Source organism: Canis aureus, chromosome 33 (genome assembly GCF_053574225.1).
Source record: "Canis aureus isolate CA01 chromosome 33, VMU_Caureus_v.1.0, whole genome shotgun sequence".
Taxonomy (NCBI): Eukaryota; Metazoa; Chordata; class Mammalia; order Carnivora; family Canidae; genus Canis; species Canis aureus.
The window spans coordinates 28,764,606-28,791,259 of NC_135643.1; the positions used below are offsets into that span (position 1 = coordinate 28,764,606).

The following is a 26,654-nucleotide window of genomic DNA, read 5'->3' on the forward strand; positions in this document are numbered from 1 at the left end:
TGTGTGTGTGTGTTTTTCTTTTAATAAGTAAAGTTGTATTGAAATACAGCCATGCCCATTCGTCTACATATTGTCTACTGCTAGTTTCCCACTCGCAGGGCAGAGCTGTATTGTGACAGAGACCATATGGCTTGCAAAGCCCAAAATGTTTACTATTTGGCCCCTTCACAGGAAAATATTGCTGAAACCCTGGACTAGAATATGATCATTAAAAATTATTTGTGGAAAAATAACATGGAAATGTTAATGATATGTAATTGTTCACATATTTGTTAACTATGTGAATACTATACATAGAAATATTTGTAAAGATTTAAAATATTGAGGCACCTGGGTGGCTCAGTGGTTGAGTATCTGCTTTTGGCTCAGGTCATGATTCTGGGGTCCTGGGATCGAGTCCCACATCGGGGTCCCTGCAGGGAGCCTGTTTCTCCCTCTACCTATGTCCCTGCCTCTCTCTTTCTGTCTCTCATGAATAAATAAATAAAATCTTAAAAAAATATTTAAAATATCACAGATACTTAGGGGGCAGAGACTGGAAAAATACACATAGAAATGTTACAAATTACCTAAGTGGAAACAATTAAAAGATGATTATTTCTTCTTTTATGGTTTCCTGCATTTTCAAATTAAAAAAAAAAGACTTATGTATTACTCTTTTTAAAATCAGAATAAGAGATTGACTTTCGGGATCTCTGGGTGGCGCAGCGGTTTGGCGCCTGCCTTTGGCCCAGGGCGCGATCCTGGAGACCCGGGATCGAATCCCACATCGGGCTCCCGGTGCATGGAGCCTGCTTCTCCCTCTGCCTGTGTCTCTGCCTCATTCTCTCTCTCTCTCTGTGACTATCACAAATAAATAAAAATTAAAAAAAAAAAAAAAAAGAGATTGACTTTCAAATACCTGGTTTGCTGTACATTCTTGCCTAAAGGAAGGAATAGGTAACTTTTTTTTTAATTAGAAATGAGACTTCATTATCAGACCAAGAACCAAGCATGCTACCTGCAGCAGGAAGTCACAACACTTAGTTTTATTCGGCAACCAGCTTACACTTTGCCTTGTAAATACACTTTATTTTTACAGATTTTATTGACCTGTTATTAACCAGGGCCAAGTTCAAAGCTCTGACAATCTGATTGAGAGGGCAAATGTCAGGGACTGCCGAAATCTTTAGAGTCCTGGTGTTACAGCTCACAGATTTTACCAGGAGAAGAAAACAAGAGTCAGAAGATTAACAACTTATCCATGCCAACCGAATTAGGTTTGGGCAGAACTCGTGTGTGGTTTCCACAATGACTTCTGCATAATAAATGGAAGTAAATAAGGGAGAAGAAAAAAACAACAGGGAATATGGGGATGGTTCAGCCTATGAAAATCAAACATCAGGAATCCTTAACAATTATAGCCAGGCTAACTAAAGTAAGGGAACATTTAATTTTTAAGAAGAATGTCACTCTTTAAGCACTTATTCTGCTATCCTTCTTCTGCTGCTGTGCTCAGCACAGAGACCAACCCAGGGCTTAATCTCACAACCCTGAGATCATGACCTGAGCAGAAACCAAGAGTTGGAGTCTTAACAGAATGAGCCGCCCAGGTGCTCATCTGGTATTCCTCTTTATTTACATACTAAACCACTGGTCACTGTTGTAACAACAATGTATCATGTACCTGCTACTGGTTGGCATTCATAGTTGGTAGGTAAGTCTTCTTCAGCGTGTCTTTTCTTCCCAAGATATTGGATTTTTAAAAATTTGTCCTACTGAGATCTAATTTGTCTATAGTGAAATACACCGTTTGGCTTTGACAAATGCATTCACCCAAGTAACCAACACTCTGATCAAGATATAGAACACTTCCACCACCCCAGAAAAGTTTCTCATGCCCTTCCCAGTCAATCCCACCTCCTGGTCTCATTTCTTCACCACATATCAATTATATACCTGTTCTAAAACTTCATAGAAATGGAATTATTCAGTATGCACTCTGTAGAGACCAAGATGGAGTCACTCATGTCAAGCAGGGGCCTGTGTCAGGCAGGCAACACAAACAGGGAAGGATACTGCAGCTAGGAGATATCGCTGGGACCAGCGTCAGCTGACACCCCAAAACCGATAACTAGCAGAACCAGAGGAGGTCTTGCGGGGGACTGAGACCTTTAAAAATGGGAGGATTTTGGCAGAACTGTCAACTCTTCAGACATGACCTATGTCTGACCACTTGAAAAAGGTGACTGCCCTCAACACTTAAAGGCTCTGCTAGATTGATCTCTGAACAGAACCGAGATCCTCCACTGCTTGAACATAAGAAGCATTGAGTGCCAAGAGCTGACCTGGACCAGGTTGAGACCTTATTTCAACTGTGTGCCCACAGACTGACCTCAGAGTTTGGGTCATTAACTTCCTGCGTCTTTCTGTTATCTTGTTGGTTGTGTGGCTTGTGTTACATTCTGCTCTGTGTGCTGTGTAAGAAGCCAAGTTAATCACATGGTGAAATGTCGTTGAGTTTGGAATCCTGTACCTGCTTTACAATTATGTTAACCTTGCTTTATGATTGAATAAAAGTGACATCATGGAAAGACACAACTCAGTGTGTGCGCCTTCCTAGCATGCTCCTGACACACTCTTTTGTGTCTGGCTTCTCCACACAGCATAATGTTTTTCAAGAAACATCATGGCTTGTATCATAGCTTTTTTCTTTTCTCTTGCTGAGTAGTAGTCTTTTATAAATATACCACAGTATCCTCCTTCTTTCTTTTGTTGAAGGACACCTGGCCTATTTCCAGTTTGGGCATTAAATAACAAATTTGTTCCAGTCCTGGCACCACTTTATCCAAACAAAAAAAAGAAGTTTTGGGAATCGGATTTTGTTACTTTTGAGATTCTCCATTCCACTGATATTTAGATTTTTCAGGGACCTCCCTCCCTTTATCCCTCTTCAGGAAAATCATAGTACATACATGCACCCGGAGAGGAATGAAGTGGGTAACACTGAAGATTGGCAAGTTTATTTATTCAGATAAGGCATAAAGGCTGAATATAGAAAACCAGTTCTGTCCAGTCTCACAATCAAATTTTGGAAAGGGTAGGGAAAAGCTGCAAAGGGTGATAAAAGGGCGGTGAGAGTGCCAACCTGTAGTGTTTAAAGCATCATTAGGGCCCCGAGGATAATTCTTATATTCTTATAAGCTTACATTTACCGAGCTCTAACTAAATGCTACACAGTGTGCTAATTATTTCATCTAATTCTTATGCTTGAGGTGGGTACATTTATTATCCCAATTTCATATAGAGCACACGAATGAATGCTCAGAAAGTACATAAAGAAGTCCATGAAAACTATACATAGAATATACTCAAATGAGTATATATGAAGTAAATCATAGAAACTTAAAAGAAATTGGGACGCCTGAGTGGCTCAGCGATTGAGCGTCTGCCTTTGGCTCAGGGCCTGATCCTGGGATCTGGGATCGAGTCCCACGTCGGGCTCCCCGCGAGGAGCCTGCTTCTCCCTCTCCCTGTATCTCTGCCTCTCTCTGTGTCTCTCATGAATAAATAATCGAAAGAAAGAAAGAAAGAAAGAAAGAAAGAAAGAAAGAAAGAAAGAAAGAAAGATCGATCCCTGGATGGCGCAGCGGTTTGGCGCCTGCCTTTGGCCCAGGGCGCGATCCTGGAGACCCGGGATCGAATCCCACGTCGGGCTCCTGGTGCATGGAGCCTGCTTCTCCCTCTGCCTGTGTCTCTGCCTCTCTCTCTCTCTCTGTGTGACTATCATAAATAAATTAAAAAAAAGAAAAGACTATTTAAAATTAAAAAAAAGAAAGAAAGAAAGAAAGAAACTTAAAGGAAATGAAGTGGTTAATTTTTTAAAAAGATTTTATTTATTTATTCATGACAGACACAGAGAGGGGCAGAGACACAGGCTGAGGGAGAAGCTCCCGTGGGGAGCCTGATACAGGACTCACTCCTAAGACCCCAGGATCACAGATCATGACCTGAGCCAAAGGCAGACACTCCCTGAGCCACCCAGGCGTCCCTGAAGCGGTTAATTTTAAAATGCCTTGTGGAGTTGTGCAACTAAATAGCATAAATAATATTTCTGCTTTCTCTTTTCATTAGCATTTTGCAAACTCTTCCTAAACCATAAGGTCTCTCTGTTCAGGCTCACTGACTCTAGATAGGTGTGGTGTGTGGCATTTACCTCCCAGGGGATTACAAACCAGCTGGGCAATTGTAGTTTCACAAATAGAGTAATTTAACACCATTCTTGGACACAAAATAGTAAGTACTTAGATATTTTAGATCTACTGTTACCAACACGTCTGGCCAAAATTCATGTATAGCAAGAAGGATTTCAGTGGGAAAGCGGCTGGTGTAAAATTATTTTGGGAGATTCAATAAAAAATGATTTTTTTTCTTAATGTGCTCTTTGTCTTCTTTCCCCTCACTCCCTACCCCCAAAATATTTTAGTATTCTCTTTCTTAACTGCAAATTATTATTATTTTATTCACATATTTAAAATAGGAAGAGTGGAGCGGAAAGTATTCCTTTTTCTGGCAAGAAAGCCCTGAATATAATTTGGGGAAATTAATCCCCAAGAAGCGCTGGATGAGCTACGTAGTTTCATGTTGAAATGTTTACCCTGGGGCACCTGGATGACTTTGCAGTAAAGCATGCAGCTCTTGATCTCAGGGTTGTAAGTTCAAACCCCACGTTGGATGTAGAGATTTCTTAAAAATGAAATCTTTAAAGAAATAAAAAAATAGTTTCCCCATGGTATTATATTATAAACAGTGTGCTTTCTGTATTAGTTTGTGACAACTGCCATAACAAGGTACTACACGCTGGGTATTTAAGCAACAGAAACCTATAGTCTCTCAGTTCTGGAGCCTAGAAGTCCAAGATCAAGGTGTTAGCAGGGTTGGTGTCTTCTGAGGCCTCTCTCCTGGACTGCAGTTAGTCATCTTCTCCCCACATTTTCATGAGGTCTTCCTCTTTGGACTGTGTTCTAATCTCCTCTTTGCAAAGGACACTAGTCAGATTGGATTAGGGTCTACTCACATGATCTCAATTTACCTTCGTACCTCTTTAAAAATCCTATCTCGGGGGATCCCTGGGTGGCGCAGCGGTTTGGCGCCTGCCTTTGGCCCAGGGCGCGATCCTGGAGACCCAGGATCGAATCCCACATCGGGCGGTCCCCGTGCATGGAGCCTGCTTCTCCCTCTGCCTGTGTCTCTGCCTCTCTCTCTCTCACTGTGTGCCTATCATAAATAAACAAATAAAAAAAATAAAAAATAAATAAATAAAAAATAAAAAATAAAAATCCTATCTCGGGCAGCCTGGGCGGCTCAGCGGTTTAGTGCCACCTTCGGCCCAGGGCCTGATCCTTGGGACCCAGGATCGAGTCCTGCATCGGGCTCCCTGCATGGAGCCTGCTTCTCCCTGTGCCTGTGTCTCTGCCTGTGTGTGTGTCATGAATAAATAAAATCTTAAAAAAAAAAATCCTATCTCAAGTACAGCCACATTCTGAGGTGCTGGAGTTTCAGACTTCAACATATCAATTTTGAGAAAACATTCAGCCCATACCACTTCCTATCTGCATCACACAGCTGTTAACCTGATAAAATTAGAGAATATTTAGGAAAATGCTATAAATGCAATTATATCCTGTACAAGAGGGTGTTTGTTAGGGTCGTTAAATTAGTCACATTGCAACTATTTTAAAATCGTTAAGTTGGTTGTATGGAAGGATGTTAGTGGCTATTATTTTAGAGGGCTAGAGTATGAAGAGAATCAGGACATGATGAAGGTCGTATCTACAAACGAGTAGTTTAATTTTTAAAAATCCTCTAAGTTAAAAAAAATTAGAAAACTAATCTAACAATGGGTAATTATAAGAGCATATGAGGTCTGTTTTTGTTGTTAAGTTTAAAATGACTCATGAAGAGCATGGAAAAAATAGTATTATGACAGAATGGACTTGAAATTTAGCATATCCTGCTGGCATCACTTGCCTATGGAAAAATTAGAATGAATCATAGGATGAATAGAGAGGATTCACTATGCTTTGGTCACACTTTTGCGTGAATAGAGCATAGTTCAATCTTCTAGTGCCCAGGGAAGAATTAAAGGGACCCAATATTGGGAAAAGAACAGATTGTTCGTTATGACCAATTAAGCTGATTCGTAAGAAACCGACTTTTTAGTAGATAAAAAATTGTCTGAGTCACCTTAACATTACAGAGAAATTAGAGGATTTAGCCTATAGAAGATGGAAAGGAAATTAATAGGAGCCATCATCACAGAAGATTAGAAGACTTTGTTTTAAAAGTATTATGCAAGTCACAGTTAATATCTCAATCTCAGCATTTCAGATTTTTTTTTGCCTTTTTTTTTTAAATTTATTTTTTATTGGTGTTCAATTTACTAACATACAGAATAACCCCCAGTGCCCGTCACCCATTCACTCCCACCCCCCGCCCTCCTCCCCTTCCACCACCCCTAGTTCGTTTCCCAGAGTTAGCAGTCTTTACGTTCTGTCTCCCTTTCTGATATTTCCCACACATTTCTTCTCCCTTCCCTTATATTCCCTTTCACTATTATTTATATTATATGTTCTCATTCATTTGGGGAATATAAATATAAGCATTTCAGATTTGATCTCATGCCTATACTAATGCTGTCATCCCTCTTCACCCGATTACTTTCCTTTTTATATCATTAGCTACTTTGATCATCCAAGTCTTTTTTTTTTTTTTTTTAAGATTTTATTTATTCATGAGAGACACAAAGAGAGAGAGGGAGGCGGAGGGAGAAGCAGGCTCCAGGCAGGACTGGATCCCGGGCCTCCAGGGTCGCGCCCTGGGCCCAAGGCAGGCGCTCGACCGCTGAGCCACCCGGGGAGCCCCCCCACCCCCCCTTTTCAATCTATTCCTGGATTTGTCTTGCTTTCCCCAGGCTACACGCCGAGACAGACGCCGAGCTCTCACTGTGCGCCTGAAGGTTCTGAGAGCCCCCCCCGACCCCGTCCTCCCCGCCGCGTCCGCCTCCCGCACCTGCAAACTCTGCGCTTTGCATCCCCGTCGCCCTCCTGCCTCTGGGCGGGAGAAGGGGTCCCCTCCTCCTCCGCATCCGCCTCTGGCCGCGGGGACGCTCGGCGCGGGCGTGCAGGGGGAGTCACTCAGGGGACACCCGGGGGCACGAGGAACCCGGCAGCCAATCGGCGCCGCCAGCGCCGCGGCCAGACGCCCGAGCCCCGCGCCCCGCCCGCCGAGGACCGCAGCTGCGGGGCTGCGAGCGCCGCCCGGGCCCTCTCGGGCGCAGCTGATTGGAGGCGCGGGGCGGGGGCGGGGGCGGGGGCGCAGCCAATCCGGGGCGCCCCGTCCCCCGCCGCCCCCCGCCGCGCAGTGCGCAGCCCGGCGTCCCGCACCCGCACCCGCGCCCGCGCCCGCGCAGCCATGCCCTCCGCCCGGCCGCCCCCGGCCCCCGCCGCCGCCTCGCCCTGGCCCCCGGGGCCGCCGCCGCCGCTGCTGCTGCTGCTGCTCAGCCTGGCCGCGCTGCTCGCGGGGGCCTGGCTGCGGCGGCACCGGGCGCGGGGCATCCCCCCGGGGCCCACGCCCTGGCCCGTGGTGGGCAACTTCGGCTTCGTGCTGCTGCCCCCGTTCCTGCGGCGGAACAGCTGGCTGCACCGGCGGGCGGCGGGGGCGGGGGCGGGCGGGGAGCCCTCGGCCCGGGGCCCGCAGCTGCTCCTGGCCGACCTGGCTCGCGCGTACGGCGCGGTCTTCAGCTTCTTCATCGGCCGCCACCTGGTGGTGGTCCTCAGCGACTTCCGCAGCGTGCGCGCGGCGCTGGTGCAGCAGGCCGAGATCTTCAGCGACCGGCCGCGGGTGCCGCTCGTCTCCCTGGTAACCAAGGAGAAGGGTGAGCGGGGGCCGGGGGCGCCTGGGCGGTGCCCGCGCGGCCCTTCCCGGGCCTCCACGGCCGTTCCCCAGACGCCGGGAGGAAGCCCCCCAAAGTGGAGGCGGCGTGGCGGGGCCGGGGCCGGGGCCGGGGCCGGGGCCGGGGCCGCGTGTGACCGCCGGGCTCCGACTTCAGGGACGCCCGCGCTTCCCGGACGGGGCTGTGACCCCGGGGGCGCGCCGGCCGCGGTCGGAGGACGCAGGGACGTGCTGGACCCTCCCGAGGCCTGACGGAGGGTTTAAGGCCTTTTCCGTGAGACGGGAGGTGCGGGGAACCTCCGGGCGGCCCAGCGGCTCAGCGCCTGCCTTCAGCCCGGGCTGTGATGCTAGAGCTGGGGGATCGAGTCCCGAGTGAGTCCCGCGTCGGGCTCCCTGCATGGGGCCTGCTGCTCCCTCTGCCTGGGTCTCTGCCTCTCTCTCTCTCTCTGCCTCTCATGAATAAATAAAAATCTTAAAAAAAAAAAAAAAAAAAAGATAGACGGTCCAGAAAACATCTTAGAAGCATCATTGGCCAACCTCTGTGTTTGCAGCCTCAGTGATTTCTGCTTCTAGAAACACAAGTAGGGCAGTTTTGAAGGTTGGTAACATGCTATCCACGCAGTAAAGTCGCATCACCCTTGCACTACCTCCGGCCCAGCCCCCTTTGTTCATCGTCTTACTGGCCGGTAGGGATCGCAGACTTTTTGTCTTTTTTTGTCTGATGTTAATTTAATTGCCTTTCATCAATCAGATGTTAATTTAAATGTCTTTCCCTCAGGAAGCTTTTTGTCACTTCCTCTCGAGTTAGGCTCCCTTTTGGAAACAATTTCTTTTGCTTGCTTTTCCTTTGCTGCACTTCACAAAACTGGGGATGCGTAATCTGCAGCCCTGCGCCTGGATGTGGGTCTTCACCACTAGACTGACATCTAGGAGAATGTGGCATAAAGAGATCCCGGCTTTTTAGAATCTGATTACGCCATAGTTCTGCCAGGATTTTAAGTGAAGAGTAAACGATGATCATAATGTTTTGAATGTCCCACTGAAAAACACATGTCATAGTTCATAACTCACCATCTCCATGCCTTTACACATTGCTACCAGTGCTTCTACCTAGAATTCTCTTCCCATCTCATGGCTGCCTAGAGAACTCCTGTTTGCTTTGCTTTTCTTTTCATTAAAAAGAAATGAAATACATATAACATAAAATTTGCCATCTTAACCATTTTTTAAAAGATTTTATTTATTTATTCATGAGAGGCACAGAGAGAAAGAGGCAGAGACACGGGCAGAGGGAGAAGCAGGCTCCATGCAGAGAGCCGGACACTGGACTCAATCCCAGGTCTCCAGGATCAGGCCCTGGGCCAAAGGCAGCACTAAACCACTGAGCCACCGGGGCTGCCCTTTCTTAACCATTTTTAAGTTCAATGACATTAAGTTATTCACATTGTTGTGAGCCCAGTACAGCTATCTGCAGAACACTTCATCTTGGAAAACTGAAACGTCATACCCATTAAACAAACATTAAAAAAAAAAAAAAAAAAAAAACAACCCTCCCTTCTTGGAGCACATGGCTGGCTCAGCTGGCAGAACCTGTGGCTCTTGATCTTGGGATCATGAGTTCAAACCCCAAATTGGAGGTAGAGAGTACTTAAAATTAAAAACCAAACCAAACCAAAGCAAACCAACCAACCAACCAACCAATATAAAAAACAAACCCCACCTTCCTCTCTCTAGCCCCTGGCAACCACTATTCAGTTTTCTGCCTCTATGGATATGGCTATTCTAGGTAATTGATGTAAGTGGTATCATAAAATATTTGTCCTTTTGTGACTAAAATAATTTCACTTAGCGCCATATTTCATTTTCCATATTGTAGCATGTGTGAGAATTCCCGTCCTTTTTTAGACTGAATACTATCCCATTGAACCTATATAACACATTTTGTTTATTCTTTTGTCCCCTAATTGACAGTTGGGTACTTCTATCTGCCTTTTAGCTCTTGTGAAAAACGCTTCTATGAATGTGAAAAACGCTTCTATGAATGTGGCATAGGAGAAAGAGAAATGGTATTAGGAAGTAGAGGTTAATAACATTATTAAATATTTGTTACAAGATATTTTTAAGGAATGTTGCTGCTAGGGACACCTGAGTGACTCAGTGGTTGAGCATCTTCCTTCAGCTCAGGGCGTGATCCTGGAGACCCCGGATCCAGTCCCACATCCGGCTCCCTGCATGGAGCCTGCTTCTTCCTCTGCCTGTGTCTCTGCCTCTCTCTGTGTGTCTCTCATGAATAGATAAATAAAATCTTAAAAAAAAAAAGAAAGAAATGTTGCTGTTAAAGTTGGCGAGACTAGCAGAAAAGGGAATGTTTCATAAACAGCAATGTGCACAGACAGGCTTGAAATAGTTGGCAACACATTGCCAAAAAGGTCTAGAATGGGGAGGTTGTTTATTTTGTTTATTACATTTGAATTTTTCAAAATGTCATGCTTAGACAAGTTGATATTCTTTTTTAAGCCCATAAAAACTACAGTAAGCTAGACATGACCATAAAGATATTTTACATTAGCCATGCCCATCATACTTATTAGTGCATCTGATTCTTTTCCTGAGCAGGAATAGAAAATAAAGTTACAGAGTCAGAGCCAAGGCTACCAAGAGTGCCTCACTCTAAGTGTGGTCAATTTCTTTGAAAAGTCTTGTGCACATCACATTTTTATTATTAAATATTTAAAATATGAAGTTCAGAGAGCAATATAAATTCATTTATCTACCACTCAGATTTGCTTCAGATTCATAAATAATACATAGTTTCATTTGTTTTTTTTTTAACATACATATTTATTTATTTGTTTATTTGAGAAGGTGTATGTGTGAGCAGAGGTTGGGGGGGTGAGGGGAAAAAGGGAAGAATCTGAAGCAGCCTTCACTGGAGGCCTGTGCTGGGGCTCCAGCTCACGGACCCAGGATCATGACCTGAGCCGAAGTCAAGAGTCAGATGCTTAACCAACTGAGCCACCCAGGGGCCCCTAAAGTATCTTTCTACTTCCAGTTTTTGTTAGTTCATTTATCTATTTCCCTGCTGACAGAAATTAGATCATTTCTAATTTTAAAAGATTGCTAGGGACTTCGAGCAAGAGTGAAAGCAAACTGCAGAGCCATAAAAATGGAAAGTAAAAGGAAACTTGGAAGAAGTTTAAAAGTAGGGTATGGATCAGTCAGTACTGACTACTTTAAAGGGGAATAAGATGCAAAATAAAATTAGGAAATGAAAATAGAAAATGAAAGTTCCTCTGGAGAATTTAAAAATGAATGAGGAAAGCAGGATAAGTGACTTTTGCAGTAAATACAGTAAAATAGATATTTGAAATAGTTACGTACTCATATCAAGAAGGTCTGAATTCCCACTAAGAGGAACACTTCTATGACCCCATGGAAGGAAAAGACAAATGTAATCAGTGGATAGCACCTTCTCTGCTTCAGGAGGAAGAAAATGTGTATGTGATAAATGTAAATTGTATCAAATTTAATGTATTTAGGTGTTTTTACTTTAGTGTATGTTTATTACTGTAAAACATAAAACATGGAAAAGGAAAAAAAGAATTCCTTTTAGTTCTTCCCAAAAGAATTGGAAATTCTCTGTGATCACTGTTCTTTTGAGATAGCCATTGCTGACATTTTTGTGTGTTGCCTTTGTCTTAGCCTATTTGAGCTGCTTTAACAGAGAACCGTAGCCCGGGTGGTGTATAAACAACAGAATTTATCTCTTATAGTTCTGGAGGCTGGGAAATGCAAAATCAAGGCCTCAGCCGACTTGGTGTCTGGTGGGAGCCTGCTTTCTAGTTCCCAGATAGCCATGTGTAACCTCACATGGTGGAAGGGGAGCAAGGGAGGTCTCTGGGGCCTTTTTTTACAAGGACTCTGATCTTACTCATGAGGGTTCCACCTTCATGACCTAAATCACCTCCCAGACACCTCACTTCAGATACCATCACACTGGGCATTAAGATTTAACCTATGAATTCAGAGGGGGACACAAACAGTCTGCCTGTGGCAGCCTTCTAGTATTTTTTCTGTCTGTACATGTATTTTTTAAAAATGTATTTGCTTCTTTAAAATGGAATCATACAGTTCTTTAAAATCATTTTTATCACTTAAATTTTCTGAATAGACCTCCATATTACTAAATATTCTCCTGCAAAGATCCTTAGAGTACAACATTCTTTTTTTTTTTTTAAGATTTATTTATTTATTTATTCAGAGAGAGAGAGAGAGAGAGGCAGAGACACAGGCAGAGGGAGAAGCAGGCTCCATGCAGGAGCCCGATGTGGGACTGGATCCCAGGTCTCCAGGTCTCCAGGGTCACACCCCGGGCTGCAGGCGGCGCTAAACCGCTGCGCCACCCGCCACTGGGGCTGCCCATAGAGTACAACATTCTTTTGTGAGAATGTATCACAGTCGGTTTAGCCTATCCTGTATTTGATTTGAAGTGGATTTTTGTTTCAACTGTGCACTACTGTTCTGACAAGCACTCTCTTTTGAGAAACTCTTTGTCCATACCACCCCTTTGTAATTGTGGTTGGAACATGAGATGCCACATCTTTATATGAACTCCCCTCTCGGGCCACAGTGACTAGTCAAGCCATAGACCGTGGTCACAGATGACTCGATCAGAACATCTTACCTCTTTGTACCAGTGGCTAGTCTGTAGGCTGGACACAGAACTCAAGAATTTATATTCATGGCATAGTCTGGAAACCTCAAGTCACAAAATAAACTTAAGGTGTTCCAAATTGCTATCACCGTGGGCATGGGATACCTGACTGAAGCATTTGAATCCTCCTCCAACACTTTCCAATTTGGAACTGACCTCTTCCCTCTGGTGGGGAAAATGGGACATTAGGCATCCCAAGATAGCTCTGAGGCTTAGAAAAGCTGGTTTGCAGTAGGGAAAAAATGAAGCCAGGCAGAGAGTAGTGAAAAATAGATGCAGGGCAGCCCGGGTGGCTCAGCAGTTTAGCATCTCCTTCAGCCCAGGGCATGATCCTGGGGACCCGGGATCAGCTCCCTGCATGGAGCCTGCTTCTCCCTCTGCCTGTGTCTCTGTGTCTCTCGTGAATAAATAAAATCTAGAAAGAAAGAAAAAGAAAGAAAGAAAGAAAGAAAGAAAGAAAGAAAGAAAGAAAGAAAGAAAGAAAGAAAGAAAGAGAAAGAAAAGCAAAAAGAAAAAGAAAAGAAGAAGAGAAAGAGGGGAGAGGAGAGGAGAAGAAAAGAAAAAAAATAGATGTATGGAGAAAGAGGTGTGTGCCATTCAGTCTTCTCTGAGCTGATAACACCTAGCTCTTCCTGTTTTTTGGTTCTGCATTTTGGTTCTGCAGCCTAATTGGCCGTTTTGCCAAATCTATTTAAGGCCATATTTTTGTCATTCTCAACCAAAAGAGTCTTGACCTTTGCTTTGGAACCATTTTTATTTTTTAGTGTTATTATCCTCCTTGAAATGAAGTTTTTTTTGTTTTGTTTTTGTTTTTAAAGATTTATTTTTATTTATTTATGATTTACATAGAGAGAGAGAGAGGCAGAGACACAGGCAGAGGGAGAAGCAGGCTCCATGCCGGGAGCCCAAGGCGGGACTCGATCCCAGGACTCCAGGATCCACCCTGGGCCAAAGGCAGGCGCGAAACTGCTGAGCCACCCAGAGATCCCCCTGAAGTTTGTATACATCAGTGAATACCATTGCTTTTCAGGACTAGGAATGGAGAGGTCAACAATAATAGGATATGCCTGTGCCTCATTCAGACATTCCTAAGACCTTAAGCCATTCTGCTCCACACATGAGTGTTTTGTAAGGTTTGGAACTTTGAGGCCATTAATTCTGTCCATGCCTCTCATCCAGCTTTTCTCCAGCATAATCTCTTTGGTCACCTCTTTTGTCTTGCACTTCATACCTGTCAACTTGTTGTCAGATATCCCAGTCCTCAAATATTAGCCATTTCTGAGAAGGTTCTCTCCATTTCCCTGCCTTATCTAAACCTGATTTCCCTCTAAAGATAATTTAACCTTTCTTGAAATGTCCTCTTTAACTTTGCTCAAGTTATTTATTTTTCTAAAATGTGCCTTCACACACATCTTTATTTAAATACAAATGCAGCATCAGTTCACATGTTGTCCTCTCTTCTGAGAAGGGCTGCCTTCCCTCTGCTGATAGGTGCTCCTTCCTTTGTCTACATTACAACTTCAATACACTTCTGACACACAACATTGAATCAATGCAGGGTAACAGTGCATCATTCAAAAACAGTCCAACATAAAACATTCAATCCTGTACACTTCAACTCTGCAATTTTAGTACAATCCAACATAGGACATTCAATACAATACATCCCAACAATACAACATTCAATAGCATGCATTCCGACTCTGCAATTTCAGTACAATCCAACATATAGCATTCAATAAAGTTTGTAACTTCAATATAGTCTAACATACAATAGTATATTTGGATTGTTGGTAAATCTAGTTCCTCAAAAGACTAACATCTTAAAAAGAGGGATTGTGTCTTTAATCTATATGCCCTTGGTACTGGCACATAGGGGACTCTAAATAAATATTGGAAAAACTATTAGAAAAGGGATTTTACTAGATAAAATATTTCTAAAATACAAATGCATAGTTTGAAAAATGGTGAGTAGGTGATACAGACTGAGGACCTAATAAAAGAATAAAGAAAAATAAAAGAAAAATAAAGTTTCTTGAGAACTAGGACAAAGCAAAGATGTCATAGGTGATATCTTAAATTATATGCTGAATGCAGCAAGACTTGGCCACAGAAGACTGACTAAGCTGTGGTTGCCTAGGAAATAGTTTATGGGGCTTTATTGAATAAAGGGAGAGTTCTAGTTTCAGAAATGGTTAAGGCATTTCCATTTCTTCTGTCTTGATAATCACACACCAAACCAGAGGGACTTTGAACAGAAGCACACACTCCATCTATGGTGAAATGAATCTACAATCCTTCACCATAACATTTGAAGACAAAAAGTAGACCTAGGATTGGCAAATGACTTCATAGAGTGGAAGATGACCACTTCTAAGTGTCTACTGGGGAGGAAGGGGGATACTAGTGGAGTGTGAGATAGTTAACCCTGTGGAACCCCAGAAAGTCTTAGGAATTGGGCTACCAGTTATTACAGTGAGCCACTGAGTTTGAAATGGATATAAAATATAATTATACCAGTTCCTTATCATCAGACCCCCTCACTCAGAAAACAAAGTAGATGCTCTGGACAATCTTGGGTTTTAGTGACTTTTCGGACAAGGATGTAGAGGGGTGGAGTGAGGGCACAGAGATATGACTTTGTATCACACAAGATGAAAAGTTGCCTCTAGAAAAAGAGGATTCTTGAAGAACTTTACTTTGAGTGAAAGATTGAATTTGGCAGAACATCCAACAAGCCTGGCCACTAGCAAAAGAAAACAAGGAAATTTGTCTGTCTTGGCTTGGACCCTGGCTGAAAAAATGATCTCTCCCCTACCTGTAATCCCTGCTCAGCAACTACCTTGCCATTTTAGTGCAGAAGCAGCCACAGACTACATGTAAATGAATTACAGTGGCTCATTAACTGGCTGTGTTCTAGTAACCTTCATTTATAAACCATGAAATTTGAAATTTCATGTTTTTCATATATCATTAAATATTGTTTTGATTTTTTTCTAGCCATTTAAAAATGCAAACCTGATCTTTGCTGAGTGACCATATAAAAAGAGACAGCAGGCTCGATTTGACCTGTGGGGCTAGTTTGCTGATCATTAATTAGGATTTAAATAAATGTGTTAAATATTTAAGGATGAGAATTCACTCTTTTTCTTTAAAGAAAAAGAAGGCAAGAAAGAGGGGAAAAAAGAATAGATACAGTAAGACAAAGTTCAAAATAATATATTAGAAACAAATTAGCAATTATATTGAATGTAAATGGACTGAGTTGACTGGCTGAAAGATTGCTAGAATGGATTTTTTTTCTAGGATGGATTTTTACAAAATCCAAATATACGTTAACTAATTAATTTTTAAAAAGATATATTTATTTGAGAAACAGCATGTGTGTCCCTGCATCAGGGGGAGGGGCAGAGGGAGAGAATCCCTAAGCAGACCCCTCACTGAGCATGGAGCCCAACGCTGCCCATCCCATGACCCATGAGCTGAAATCAAGCCAAAACCAACTGAGCCACCCAAGTGCTCCCAAATGTATTTATTTTAAAAGAGGATACCCTCCCCCAAAAAAGAGACATACCCTAAACATAAGGATACATTAAAATTCAAAGTAAAAGAAAGGAAAATGTTATACGGAGACAATGCTTTAAAAAGAAAAACTGATGTCTTTTTGACAACATATATTTTAAGTAGAACTTCATTGTTTAAGAATTAGTGAATTACATGATGATAAAAGGAAGCTTTTTACTAAACCAGGAAGATATAATAATTTTAAACTTGCATGTACCTAACAATGTACATGTACCTGACAGCAAAGATAGCTACATAGCAAAATTCTGTAGTAGAACTTAAAGAACTGCAAAGAGAAGTTGATAAATGTGCTATTATGCCAAAATACTTGAACATAAGTATTTGAATAATTGAGAGAACAGGAAGATAAAAACTTACTAAGGATACAAAAGATTTGATTCTAACAATTAACAGGCTTTTTCTGTTGGACATATAGAGAACCCTGTATCCAACAATTGATTAGATAAAAATTCTTCTCAATTTTATTGGGAAATTTTATTAAAATCAATCACATACTAGGCTAAATAGCAAGCCTCATCAATGTCAAAAATCAGTATAAGACAAAAAAATCAGTATAAGACAAATTAACTTAGATAGCAAAAAAGAATCATAACAAAAATTATTTAAACTTAAGACTATAATGAAAATACATGCAGGCAATATTTGTGGACTGCTGCTAACGTGGTACTCAGAGGCAAATGTAGAATCTTAAGTTATTTACTAAGATAAAGGTCTGAAAACTAAGGAGCTAGGTAACCAACTTTAAAATCTGGAAAAGAATAAAAACATTAAAAAAAAAAAGAACATAGCATTATAATCTTAGATAAATTATTCCAGAGGAAAAAAAAAAAAATTATTCCAGAGAGAAAAAATATGCTGTGGCTCATTTTAGGAGGCCAGTATATTCAGACAAGTATGTTATGAGAGTGGAAAATTTATTGGCTATTTTCATTTATGAGTATGAATTTAAGTGGGCACCTGGGTGGCTCAGTCAGTTAAGTATCCGACTGTTGGTTTCAGCTCAGATTGTAGTCTCAGGATTGTGAATTCGAGCCCCACCCAGCTCCATGCCCAGTGCAGAGTCAACTTCGGGTTCTCTCTCCCTCTGCCCCTACCAGTCATGCACTGTCTCTAAAATAAATAAGTAAATATGTCTTTTAAAAATATATTAGGAAACCAAATCCAACAATTAAAATCATAAAAACACTATAATCAAAATAGGATTTATTCTTACATTGCAAGCAGGTTCAACTATCAAAAAGAAGCCAATTTCCAAATCTATAAATTAAATGCAATTCCAGTGAAAATCCCAAAAGTGTTTTTTAACAGAACTGGACAAGCTGACTTTAAAGTTTTATAAAAGAGTGAAAAGCCAAGGATGATTTTTTTAAAAAAGATTTACTTATGTATTTATTCATGAGAGACAGAGAGAGACAGAGACATAGGCAGAGGGAGAAACGGGGAGCCAGATGCGGGACTCCATCCCGGGATCCTGGGATCACGCACTGAGCTGAAGTCAAATGCCCAACGGCTGAGCCACCCAGGGATCCTGAGCCAAGGATAATTTTAAAATAAAAAAACAGTTTTGAAAGAGAACGAGGCCCTGAGGGGACTTCCATATAGATGTTAAGACTTACTATGAAGTCTATTTATATCTTAAAAAGTGAGAGTGATTAAGACAATGTGCTTTAAGCACTTTGTAAATTGGCAAATCTAGTTACATTGAAGAGGTACATATTTTATGACTCATCAACTCACTCTTAACAATGTCTTTAAAATTCTGAGGAAGTAGAAAAGGTAGAATAAACATATTTTCTAAAAAAAAAAAAATCTATAGATATTTGCTTCCCATGCACTTTTGCTTTAGCGAAGTAAGGGAAGGAAACAAAAAAGAGGAAGAAGTAGAACCAGGAAATGGGTTCAACACAGGAGAGTCTAAATAATGCCAGAGAGAAGTCACCAAACACCAGAACAGAAGGCCTAGAAAGGCAGTCTTTCAGCCTCAAATCTGCAGATTTGAGCAGATGTGTGACAGAGTCCAAGGAGAAAAGCTGAACGGATAGGTGGTCTGATTCATTTGACCATGTGGAGGCCTATATTGAAGGGTATCTTGTGGACGTCTTAAAGATTGTGAGAAGCCTTAGCCACAGCGAAGAGTCGGTGTTTATAGCATCCCGGTGCCCAGCATAGTTGGCATTCAGAAATATTTGTTAAGTGAAGCATGTCCTCAAAAGTAGCGGAAACAAAATGGATTTAAAATGGGAAAGGAGAACCAGCTGGAACCACAAAGGGTGCCATGAAAATAAGAGGGTGAAATAGGTGATGAGGAATATTCGAGAACAATTTGATACAACATCTGGGAACAATTCTGTTGGGTTTGATGGTGGGAGATGTGTAACATAAGTGAGGGTCAGATAAGGTAGAGTTGTGGAGACCTTGAGTTCAGATGTTTTTAAATTAGGGCTGTTGCAAGCAACAGACTTCCCTCTTCCCTTCCCTTCCCTTCCCTTCCCTTCCTTTCCCTTTTCTCTTTTCCCTTTTCCCTTTTCCCCTTTCCCTTTTTTCTAAAAATAATACATTATAAGTATTATTAATTTCAGAGGTAGAGGTCAGTGAGCAACAGACATTTTAGAGAACCTTCCAGTTATTTGATTCCAAACTGATAGCCAGGGTTATAATCCAGTTGGGCTGTTGATTTATCAGCTGATATTTAACAAGCTTATCTTGTTTTCCCAGAGTGATGCCAGAAGCTGGGATTTTAATGGTCAGCACAATCTGATAATGTCCCTGCCCTCTTATTCAGAATATTGAAAATATGGGGATATCCAGCCTGAGGCAACTTTTGAACCTGGATTTCCTCTTACAAAACATCAGATTTGGAAATTTTCACTGACCCTAGAGATTGAAATTCATTGCTTTTCATTTCCCCAGGAATTCCTACCTATCATAATAAGCTTTATTGGATATTTTTGTTATTAGAAACCTATACTATCTTGATAATTCAAATCTGCTAATCATTCTTCTTGGCCAATAATCTCTACCTGCAGTTTTTGCACAAGTGACCTGATAAACACAGAACACACCTCATCATAGTTCCTGTTCAGCGTGATCAAGCATTGCTCTCTCTCACCTTCTTTTCTCTCTGTCCTTTTGCAGGGATTGTATTCGCACATTATGGTCCAGTCTGGAAACAACAGAGGAAGTTCTCTCATTCAACTCTTCGACATTTTGGCCTTGGAAAGCTTAGTTTGGAGCCCAAGATTATTGAGGAGTTTAAATATGTAAAAGAGGAAATGCAGAAGCATGGAGAAGACCCCTTCAACCCTTTCCCCATCGTCAACAATGCCGTCTCTAACATCATTTGCTCCCTGTGCTTTGGCCAGCGATTTGATTACACCAATAGTGAGTTTAAGAAAATGCTTCGTCTTATGTCACGAGCATTAGAAATCTGTCTGAACTCCCAGCTCCTCCTGGTCAATATATGCTCCTGGCTTTATTATCTTCCCTTTGGACCATTTAAGGAATTAAGACAAATTGAAAAGGATATTACCACTTTCCTTAAAAAAATCATCAAAGACCATAAAGAGTCTCTGAACGTAGAGAACCCTCAGGACTTCATAGACATGTACCTTCTCCAAGTGGAGGAGGAGAGAAAAAATAATAGCAATAGTAGCTTTAATGAGGATTACTTATTTTATATCATTGGTGATCTCTTCATTGCTGGGACTGATACCACAACTAACTCCTTGCTTTGGTGCCTTCTGTATATGTCACTGAACCCCGACATACAAGGTAATTAACAACTGTTTCCTTTATTCAGACAAAGCCAGATTATTTAAATTCGTATCAGCAAATTGGGTGATCCTGTGGCTCCTAGCACAAAGCGATGTCTTCAGGCCAGAAAACAAAGTGGAAAGACTTGAATCTCATAGGGAGTCGTGATGGTGTTAACAGCGAAACTCTTAACGTTCCTAGACATTGGGACTAATGTCATACTTGCTTGCCTCTGCTTTAAATCTCTATGGGTCTGATGGGTGAAATTTATGATAGAGGAAGGCTTTTAGGGAAGGACAATTTAGAGCTAATGGGAATCATAATGATTATCTGAACCCCGTCATCTTGTTTTGAGAATGGAGAACAGAGTCCCAGAAAAGTTATGTGACTTTCACGAGACGACAGAGCCACTTCCACCACATTGATACCAGTAGGTAGTGAGTGCCCAACAGTTCATAGTGGAAGACTGTAAAGGAGGGCAGTGTATTATTTTTCTGTTGCTCCTATAACAAATAACCACAAACATAGTGACTTAAATCAACACAAATTTGTTATCTTAAAGGTCTGTGTCTCACTGGGCTTAAATAAAAATGTTGACCGGGTGGCATTCCTTTCTGCAGGCTCTAGAGGAGGATCCATGTCCAGCTGCCTTGGCTCCGGGCCCCCTTCCTCCTTTATCAAAACCTGGGATGTTGCAGCTCTTCTGACCACTTTCTTCTACTCAGATCTTCCTCTGACACTAAACTGGGAAAGTTCTTCAGTTTGAAAACCCATGTAATTAGTGCACACCCTTAAAATCCAGGGTAATCTCCCCATCACATTGGCAGGTCTTTCTTGCCACATAAAGTAGCACATTCCTAGGTTCCAGCAGGTTGGGGTGTGAACATCACTGAGGGGCCATTTTCTGTCTGCCATAAATGAGATTATGCTTACTGCATTTGTTAACTATTGATGAGTAACAAATTATTCCCAAAATTTAGCAGCTTGAAAAAAAAACCACCATTTGCTGTCTCACATAGTTCCTGAGGATCAGGAATCCAGAGGCAGCATAGCCTGGTTGGTCTGGCTTAGGCTTTCTCATGAAGTTGTAGTCAAGATGTGGGCTGGAGCTACAGTCACCTGCAGATTTGACAGGGACCAAAGGATCCACTTCCAAGATGGCTTGTCGGCTTGACTTTTAGCTGCAGGTTCCACCATTTGGAGTTTTCCATAAGGCTGCTGGACTTGGGGGCTGCTTGACTTGGTATTTGCCTTCCCCAAAAATGAGTGACCTGAGAGAGCAAGTACCAAGACAGGAGCCACAGTGTCTTTTATAACCTAAGCTCAGAACTGACGTGCCTCACTTCTCCTTTATTCTGTTGGTCACACAGACCGACTTGGTACAAGGTGGGAAGGGACTGTACAAGGATGTGAACACCAAGAGGCAGAAAACATTGGGGGCCATGCGGGGTTGTCACATAAAAGCTTAGAGTCAGTCCAGTGTTCATACAAGAGAATGAGGTAGGAGTACTCCTGAAACCAGAATGCTTTCTTCTTTACCCATCTGTCTGTTTTGCTAGCCACTTTCCAAGTCACAAGGTGGTAGAGTGTCCCTAGGACTAGCTGCCTCTTACTTGGAATATGTGACCACTGCTTCACATCTCTGAGGCCGAGTCAGGTCTTAACTGCCAGTTTATCATTGTGTGCATGATGTGATGGGAGTACACATAGAACAGCAGTCTCAATTCTCCTGGCTTGTCTTCTGGTTTATTATTTGTTATTATTTCCTTACTTTTTTTTTAATAATAGAAAAAGTTCAGGAAGAAATTGAAAGGGTCATTGGTGCCGACAGAGTCCCTTCCCTCACTGACAAGGCGCAGATGCCCTATACAGAAGCCACCATCATGGAGGTACAGAGGCTGACTGTGGTGGTGCCACTTGCTATTCCTCATATGACCTCGGAGAAAACAGGCAAGTCCAGGATCTTTCTCTTTGAATGCCCTTGAAGGAAGCTCAGCCCCTTAATCCAAGTGAATTGAAGTGACGGTGTGGTGACCATTGCCCAGCTTGATCCTTCTGAGGGTTTTAACATTGTGTTGTGGATAATGAAATGTCCAGGGAATGATTTGGCCCTCAGTTGTCTGTTATTCATGTACTGGCATTACAGCACTGCTTGTTTTATAAATAGCTCTCTAGATTTCAGAGCATGCATACTTACACTGTCAAACAAATTATGCTGCCATTTAAGATGGTTGTATTGGCTAAAAAACTCCAGAATTAACAAAAGCACCTCTCAGTCTTCTTGGACAATCACAAGAGCTAGTTTAAATATGAAATTAAGGATTTTACTTACTTGACCTTTTACAGTTCAACAACTGAAGCATAAAAATTAAAGAATTAGAAGAGCCCATCTAATTCTAAGGGCACCTGTTTCAACTTCTTGTGTACACTGAAATGTGTCCATTTTGTCATGTCTTAGACATATAAGCACCCAGACTCTATGTTAAATCCCTCATAAGAAGGAACTTACCAAAAAAAAAAAAAAAAAAAAAAGAAGGAACTTACCTCCTCTAGGGACAGCCATGATGTAAGAGGCTTAAACATACTTATACTATAAGGAAGCAATAACTTATAAATGACATTGGATCACTTTATGATTTCTTTGATGCATATTAGATATACTGTGTTTGCCGTATCTTTTGAGCACTGTTTAAAGTGCATATGACCTTGTCAGCTGCTAAGAGCCAGTATAGATTTCCCTGTATGATTGACCCTTGGACAACACAGTTATAAACTATGTGGGTCCACTTATATGCAGACTTTTTTCAATAAAAATATTGGAAAAATTTTTGGAGATTTATGACAATTTGAAAAACTTCACAGATAAACTGTGTAGCCTAGAAATATTGAAAAAATTAAGAAAAGGTATATCATGAATGCATAAAATATATATAATTTATTTTATCATCTACTACTGTAAAATATAGTTGACTCTTGAACAGCAGGAGTTTGAACCATGTGGGTCCTCTTATGTGCAAATTTTTTATAGCACAGTATTGTGAATATATTTTCTCTTACGATTTTTTAATATAAAATTTATAAGTCTTTGGAAAGTTTATCTGGAATGTCCTACGATTTCTGTTTCAGTGTTTTCTCTTAATTGTAATGTTTTTATGGTTTGATTTCACTCATTAACTCAACACCTATTAAAGCAAGTCCCGTGCCTTATCTCAGGCTGTGTCCTGGGGTCGTGTGGAAAGGATACCAGTTGATAAGGTCAGGCCCTACCCTCAAGCACCTCAGTGTTTAGGTAGGTAGGTAGGTATATAACTAGATGTTTTTTTCAGATAGTGATGTTTAGAGAGAAGTGTTAGTGAGAACATGTTGAATGACACTGGATTTTGTTTTGTTTTGTTTTTGCTTGTTTTAGTGCTCCAAGGATATACCATTCCTAAAGGCACAGTGATATTACCCAACCTGTGGTCAGTACACAGAGACCCAGCCATTTGGGAGAAACCAGATGATTTCTACCCTAATCGATTTCTGGATGATCAAGGACAACTTATTAAAAAAGAAACATTTATTCCTTTTGGGATAGGTCAGTTAAACTTTTATTTTCTTAACGGCCTAATTAAAGAGGCAGAACTAAAAGAATCTTTTATTATTTTATGATATTGTTTTAAAAATACTTCTTTCTTGGGGCTGAGGTAGCTCGGTTGGTTAAGCATCCGACTCTTGATTTCGGCTCAGGTCATGTTCTCAGAGTCGTGAGATTGAGCCCCATGTTGGGCTCTGAGCTCCTCCTGGAGTCTGCTTGAGATTCTCTTTCTCCTCCCTCTGCCCCAACCCCTACTTGTACTCCTTCTCTCTCTCTCTAAATAAAATCTTTAAAAATATTTCTTTTTTTTTTAAGATTTTATTTTTTTTATTCATTAATGAGAGACAGAGAGAGAGAGAGAGGCAGAGACATAGGCAGAGGGAGAAGCAGGCTCCATGTGGGGAGCCCAACGTGGGACTCAATTCGGGGTCTCCAGGATCATGCCCCAGGCCCAAGGCGGCGCCAAACCGCTGAGCCAACCGGGCTGCCCAAAATACTTCTTTCTTAGCAAGCGGATATAAGAGAAGAGGTAAATGAGATAATGCAGCTCTACTACATTCATTTTAGATTTTAAAAACAAAATGAAAGCAATTGGTTTTAAATCCTTAAATAGGAATAAATAAGTAAATAAATAAGTCCTTAAATATGACTAGAAATCGGGATCCCTGGGTGGCGCAGTGGTTTGGCACCTGCCTTTGGCCCAGGGCGCGATCTTGGAGACCCGGGATCGAGTCCCACGTCGGGCTCTCGGCATGGAGCCTGCTTCTCCCTCTGCCTGTGTCTCTGTCTGTCTCTCTCTCTCTCTCTGTGTCTCTACGAATAAATAAATAAAATCTTAAAAAATAAAAAATAAAAAAAAATAAAAGCAATTTGAGGGCAGCCTGGGTAGCTCAGCGATTTAGCGCTGCCTTCAGCCCAGGGTGGGATCTTGGAGACTTGGGATCCAGTCCCACATCGGGCTCCCTGCATGGAGCCTGCTTCTCCCTCTGCCTGTGTCTCTGCCTCTCTCTCTCTGTCTCATGAATAAATAAACAAAATCTTAAAATAAATAAATAATAAATAAATAAATAAATAAATAAATAAATAAATAAATGCAACTTGTGACCTTCTGCTGGGCTGCGGGCTAAGGCTGGGTTCTCTCATCTCACCAGTCACCTGGATGAGTACATGTAGGATTCTTTCTATAAAAAAGGCATGCTCCAGAGATTCTCATCTGACTCATTCTCCCTTTAATCTTCCAGTTAAGAACAAAGGAAAGAGATAAGTAGATATGGAGGAGACAGAGTAGCCTGCATCTGTCTCTAGTTCCAGTACAGAATGAGGATAGGTTTTCATGAGGAGAAGTTAAAATGTGAACTTAGTATTTAAAAATTCTCATCAGCATATACTTTGGGAAGCCATGGGGTTATATGTGGCTAATTTATTTTAAAACTATATGTGCATTCAAAACACTTTTGAGATTTCATATGAAATTGCTCTTCTTGAGATAGGAAAAGGGGCGGTATTATAACCCCAACTTTTTTTCTGATCTCATTTTTAGGGAAGCGGGTGTGTATGGGAGAACAGCTGGCAAAGATGGAATTATTTCTGATGTTCGTGAGCCTAATGCAGAGTTTCACATTTGCTTTACCGAAGGATTCTAAGAAGCCCATCCTGACTGGAAGATATGGTCTAACTTTAGCCCCACATCCATTTAATATAGTAATTTCAAAGAGATAAAGAACAAGTCCGAGAAGAGAATGTAAATACATTTCCTTCCTAAACAGATTCTTCCTTCCGCATTGACAGCAAACCCAGTAATGCAGTAGATCCAGATTAGGCTCAGATGAGAGGGAGACTGGAAAGCGAGTAGAGCTTGCATCTTGGAAGATTCCTCAGAGGATACTTCTGTCATTTTAGTAATGCATGTCTGTGACTGGGGACCAAAGTGCTGGATGGGAAGCGGGAGATCTGGCTTTTATCCCCAGTGGCTCCCACCAGTGAACATTTCTTCTCATCACTCAGTGCCTCAGTCATTCCATAAAATGAGGTTAAGAAATGTGCCTTCTTTCCATCTCTCAGCACTAAGGAAGGTCAAATGCCTCATATCTTTTCTGGTATCACCAAAACACTTGTTAAGTACCGGAGAACAAATTCAGAAGTAGTAGGAAGACCTGCCAGTTTAAGACCTGTGACAGCATGAAAGTGGTATTTGTACTTGAATATTTTGTCAGGGAAGGATGTGGGTTTAAGTCATGATGAGTTAGAGCTTTTCTTGGCACAGATCCTATGTCTGTTTTGGGAGATGGGAGGCTTGTTTTGTTACCATTATCTATTCATTTGTGATTTCGTTTTTTCACATTTTGTAGACATGGACTCAAGTGCCCTTGTCTGGTATGTACAGAAAAGGCTGTTGTTTGAATTTTTATGTCTACCTTCTGTTTCAACTACAGGAACAGTGAGCCTGGCTGAAGGAGTGGCTTCACGGCAGAGTTTCTTTCTGCTGGGTTACTCACAGAGATGTAGCTCTACCTTTTGACTTGAGCCCCGAATAGTGAGGTTGGGAATTCTGATACTGAGATTGATCAGGGAAGGATTCAAACTGTGAATTGTCTGTGCTGCCACCACGTGATCCCATGGGCATCTACTCTGTGTTTTCAGTACAGATAGATGAAGTACAGGCAAATCTCTAGGTGCCTTGAGGATTTTTGTCAATTAAAAAAAAAAAAAAACGAATAAGCTAAGTGCCCAGGAATTGTGAGTGAATGGAACAGTTGTCATATAGATTTTTAATGAGATGATGCAAGTGTGGTTCCATTGCATTTTGAACAGGATGTTTGTTCCTCATCTGGAATTTTATATGCTTTTGAATTGCACTAATAATTTGGCATAAACAAGTTTATTACTCCTTAATTTATATATACATTTTCAACATTCCTAACCAAACAGCTTATAGCTTACTGGAAAAAAAAAAAACTATTCTGTGAGATTATATTGAAATCAGATGTTCATTAAACTTTTAAATATAACGCCTCCAACTGTAGCATTTTAAAAACCTCTTTATATGGTAAGTCATTGAAAGAACTATTAATGCAATTTTGTATTTTATGATTT

General features: G+C 41.5%; 1 protein-coding gene across 1 annotated transcript; it reads left to right on the plus strand.

The window, feature by feature from the left end:
- The first annotated feature begins 7,429 nt into the window (after positions 1–7,429).
- CYP2U1 (cytochrome P450 family 2 subfamily U member 1) lies at positions 7,430–26,279 on the plus strand. Its single transcript, XM_077882218.1, has 5 exons — positions 7,430–7,915; positions 19,367–20,002; positions 21,773–21,934; positions 23,394–23,561; positions 25,102–26,279. Exons 1-5 carry the CDS (start codon positions 7,453–7,455, stop codon positions 25,278–25,280), a joined length of 1,608 nt encoding a protein of 535 aa, XP_077738344.1. The 5' UTR covers positions 7,430–7,452; the 3' UTR covers positions 25,281–26,279.
- Positions 26,280–26,654: the final 375 nt, after the last annotated feature.

Excerpts from the sequence above, each read along its gene's own strand:
- CYP2U1 (XM_077882218.1), top strand. The coding sequence starts at position 7,453 with ATGCCCTCCGCCCGGCCGCCCCCGGCCCCCGCCGCCGCCTCGCCCTGG. Across the intron at positions 21,935-23,393 it reads TATGACCTCGGAGAAAACAG|TGCTCCAAGGATATACCATT; the intron begins GCAAGTCCAGGA and ends TGCTTGTTTTAG. Across the intron at positions 23,562-25,101 it reads ATTTATTCCTTTTGGGATAG|GGAAGCGGGTGTGTATGGGA; the intron begins GTCAGTTAAACT and ends TCTCATTTTTAG.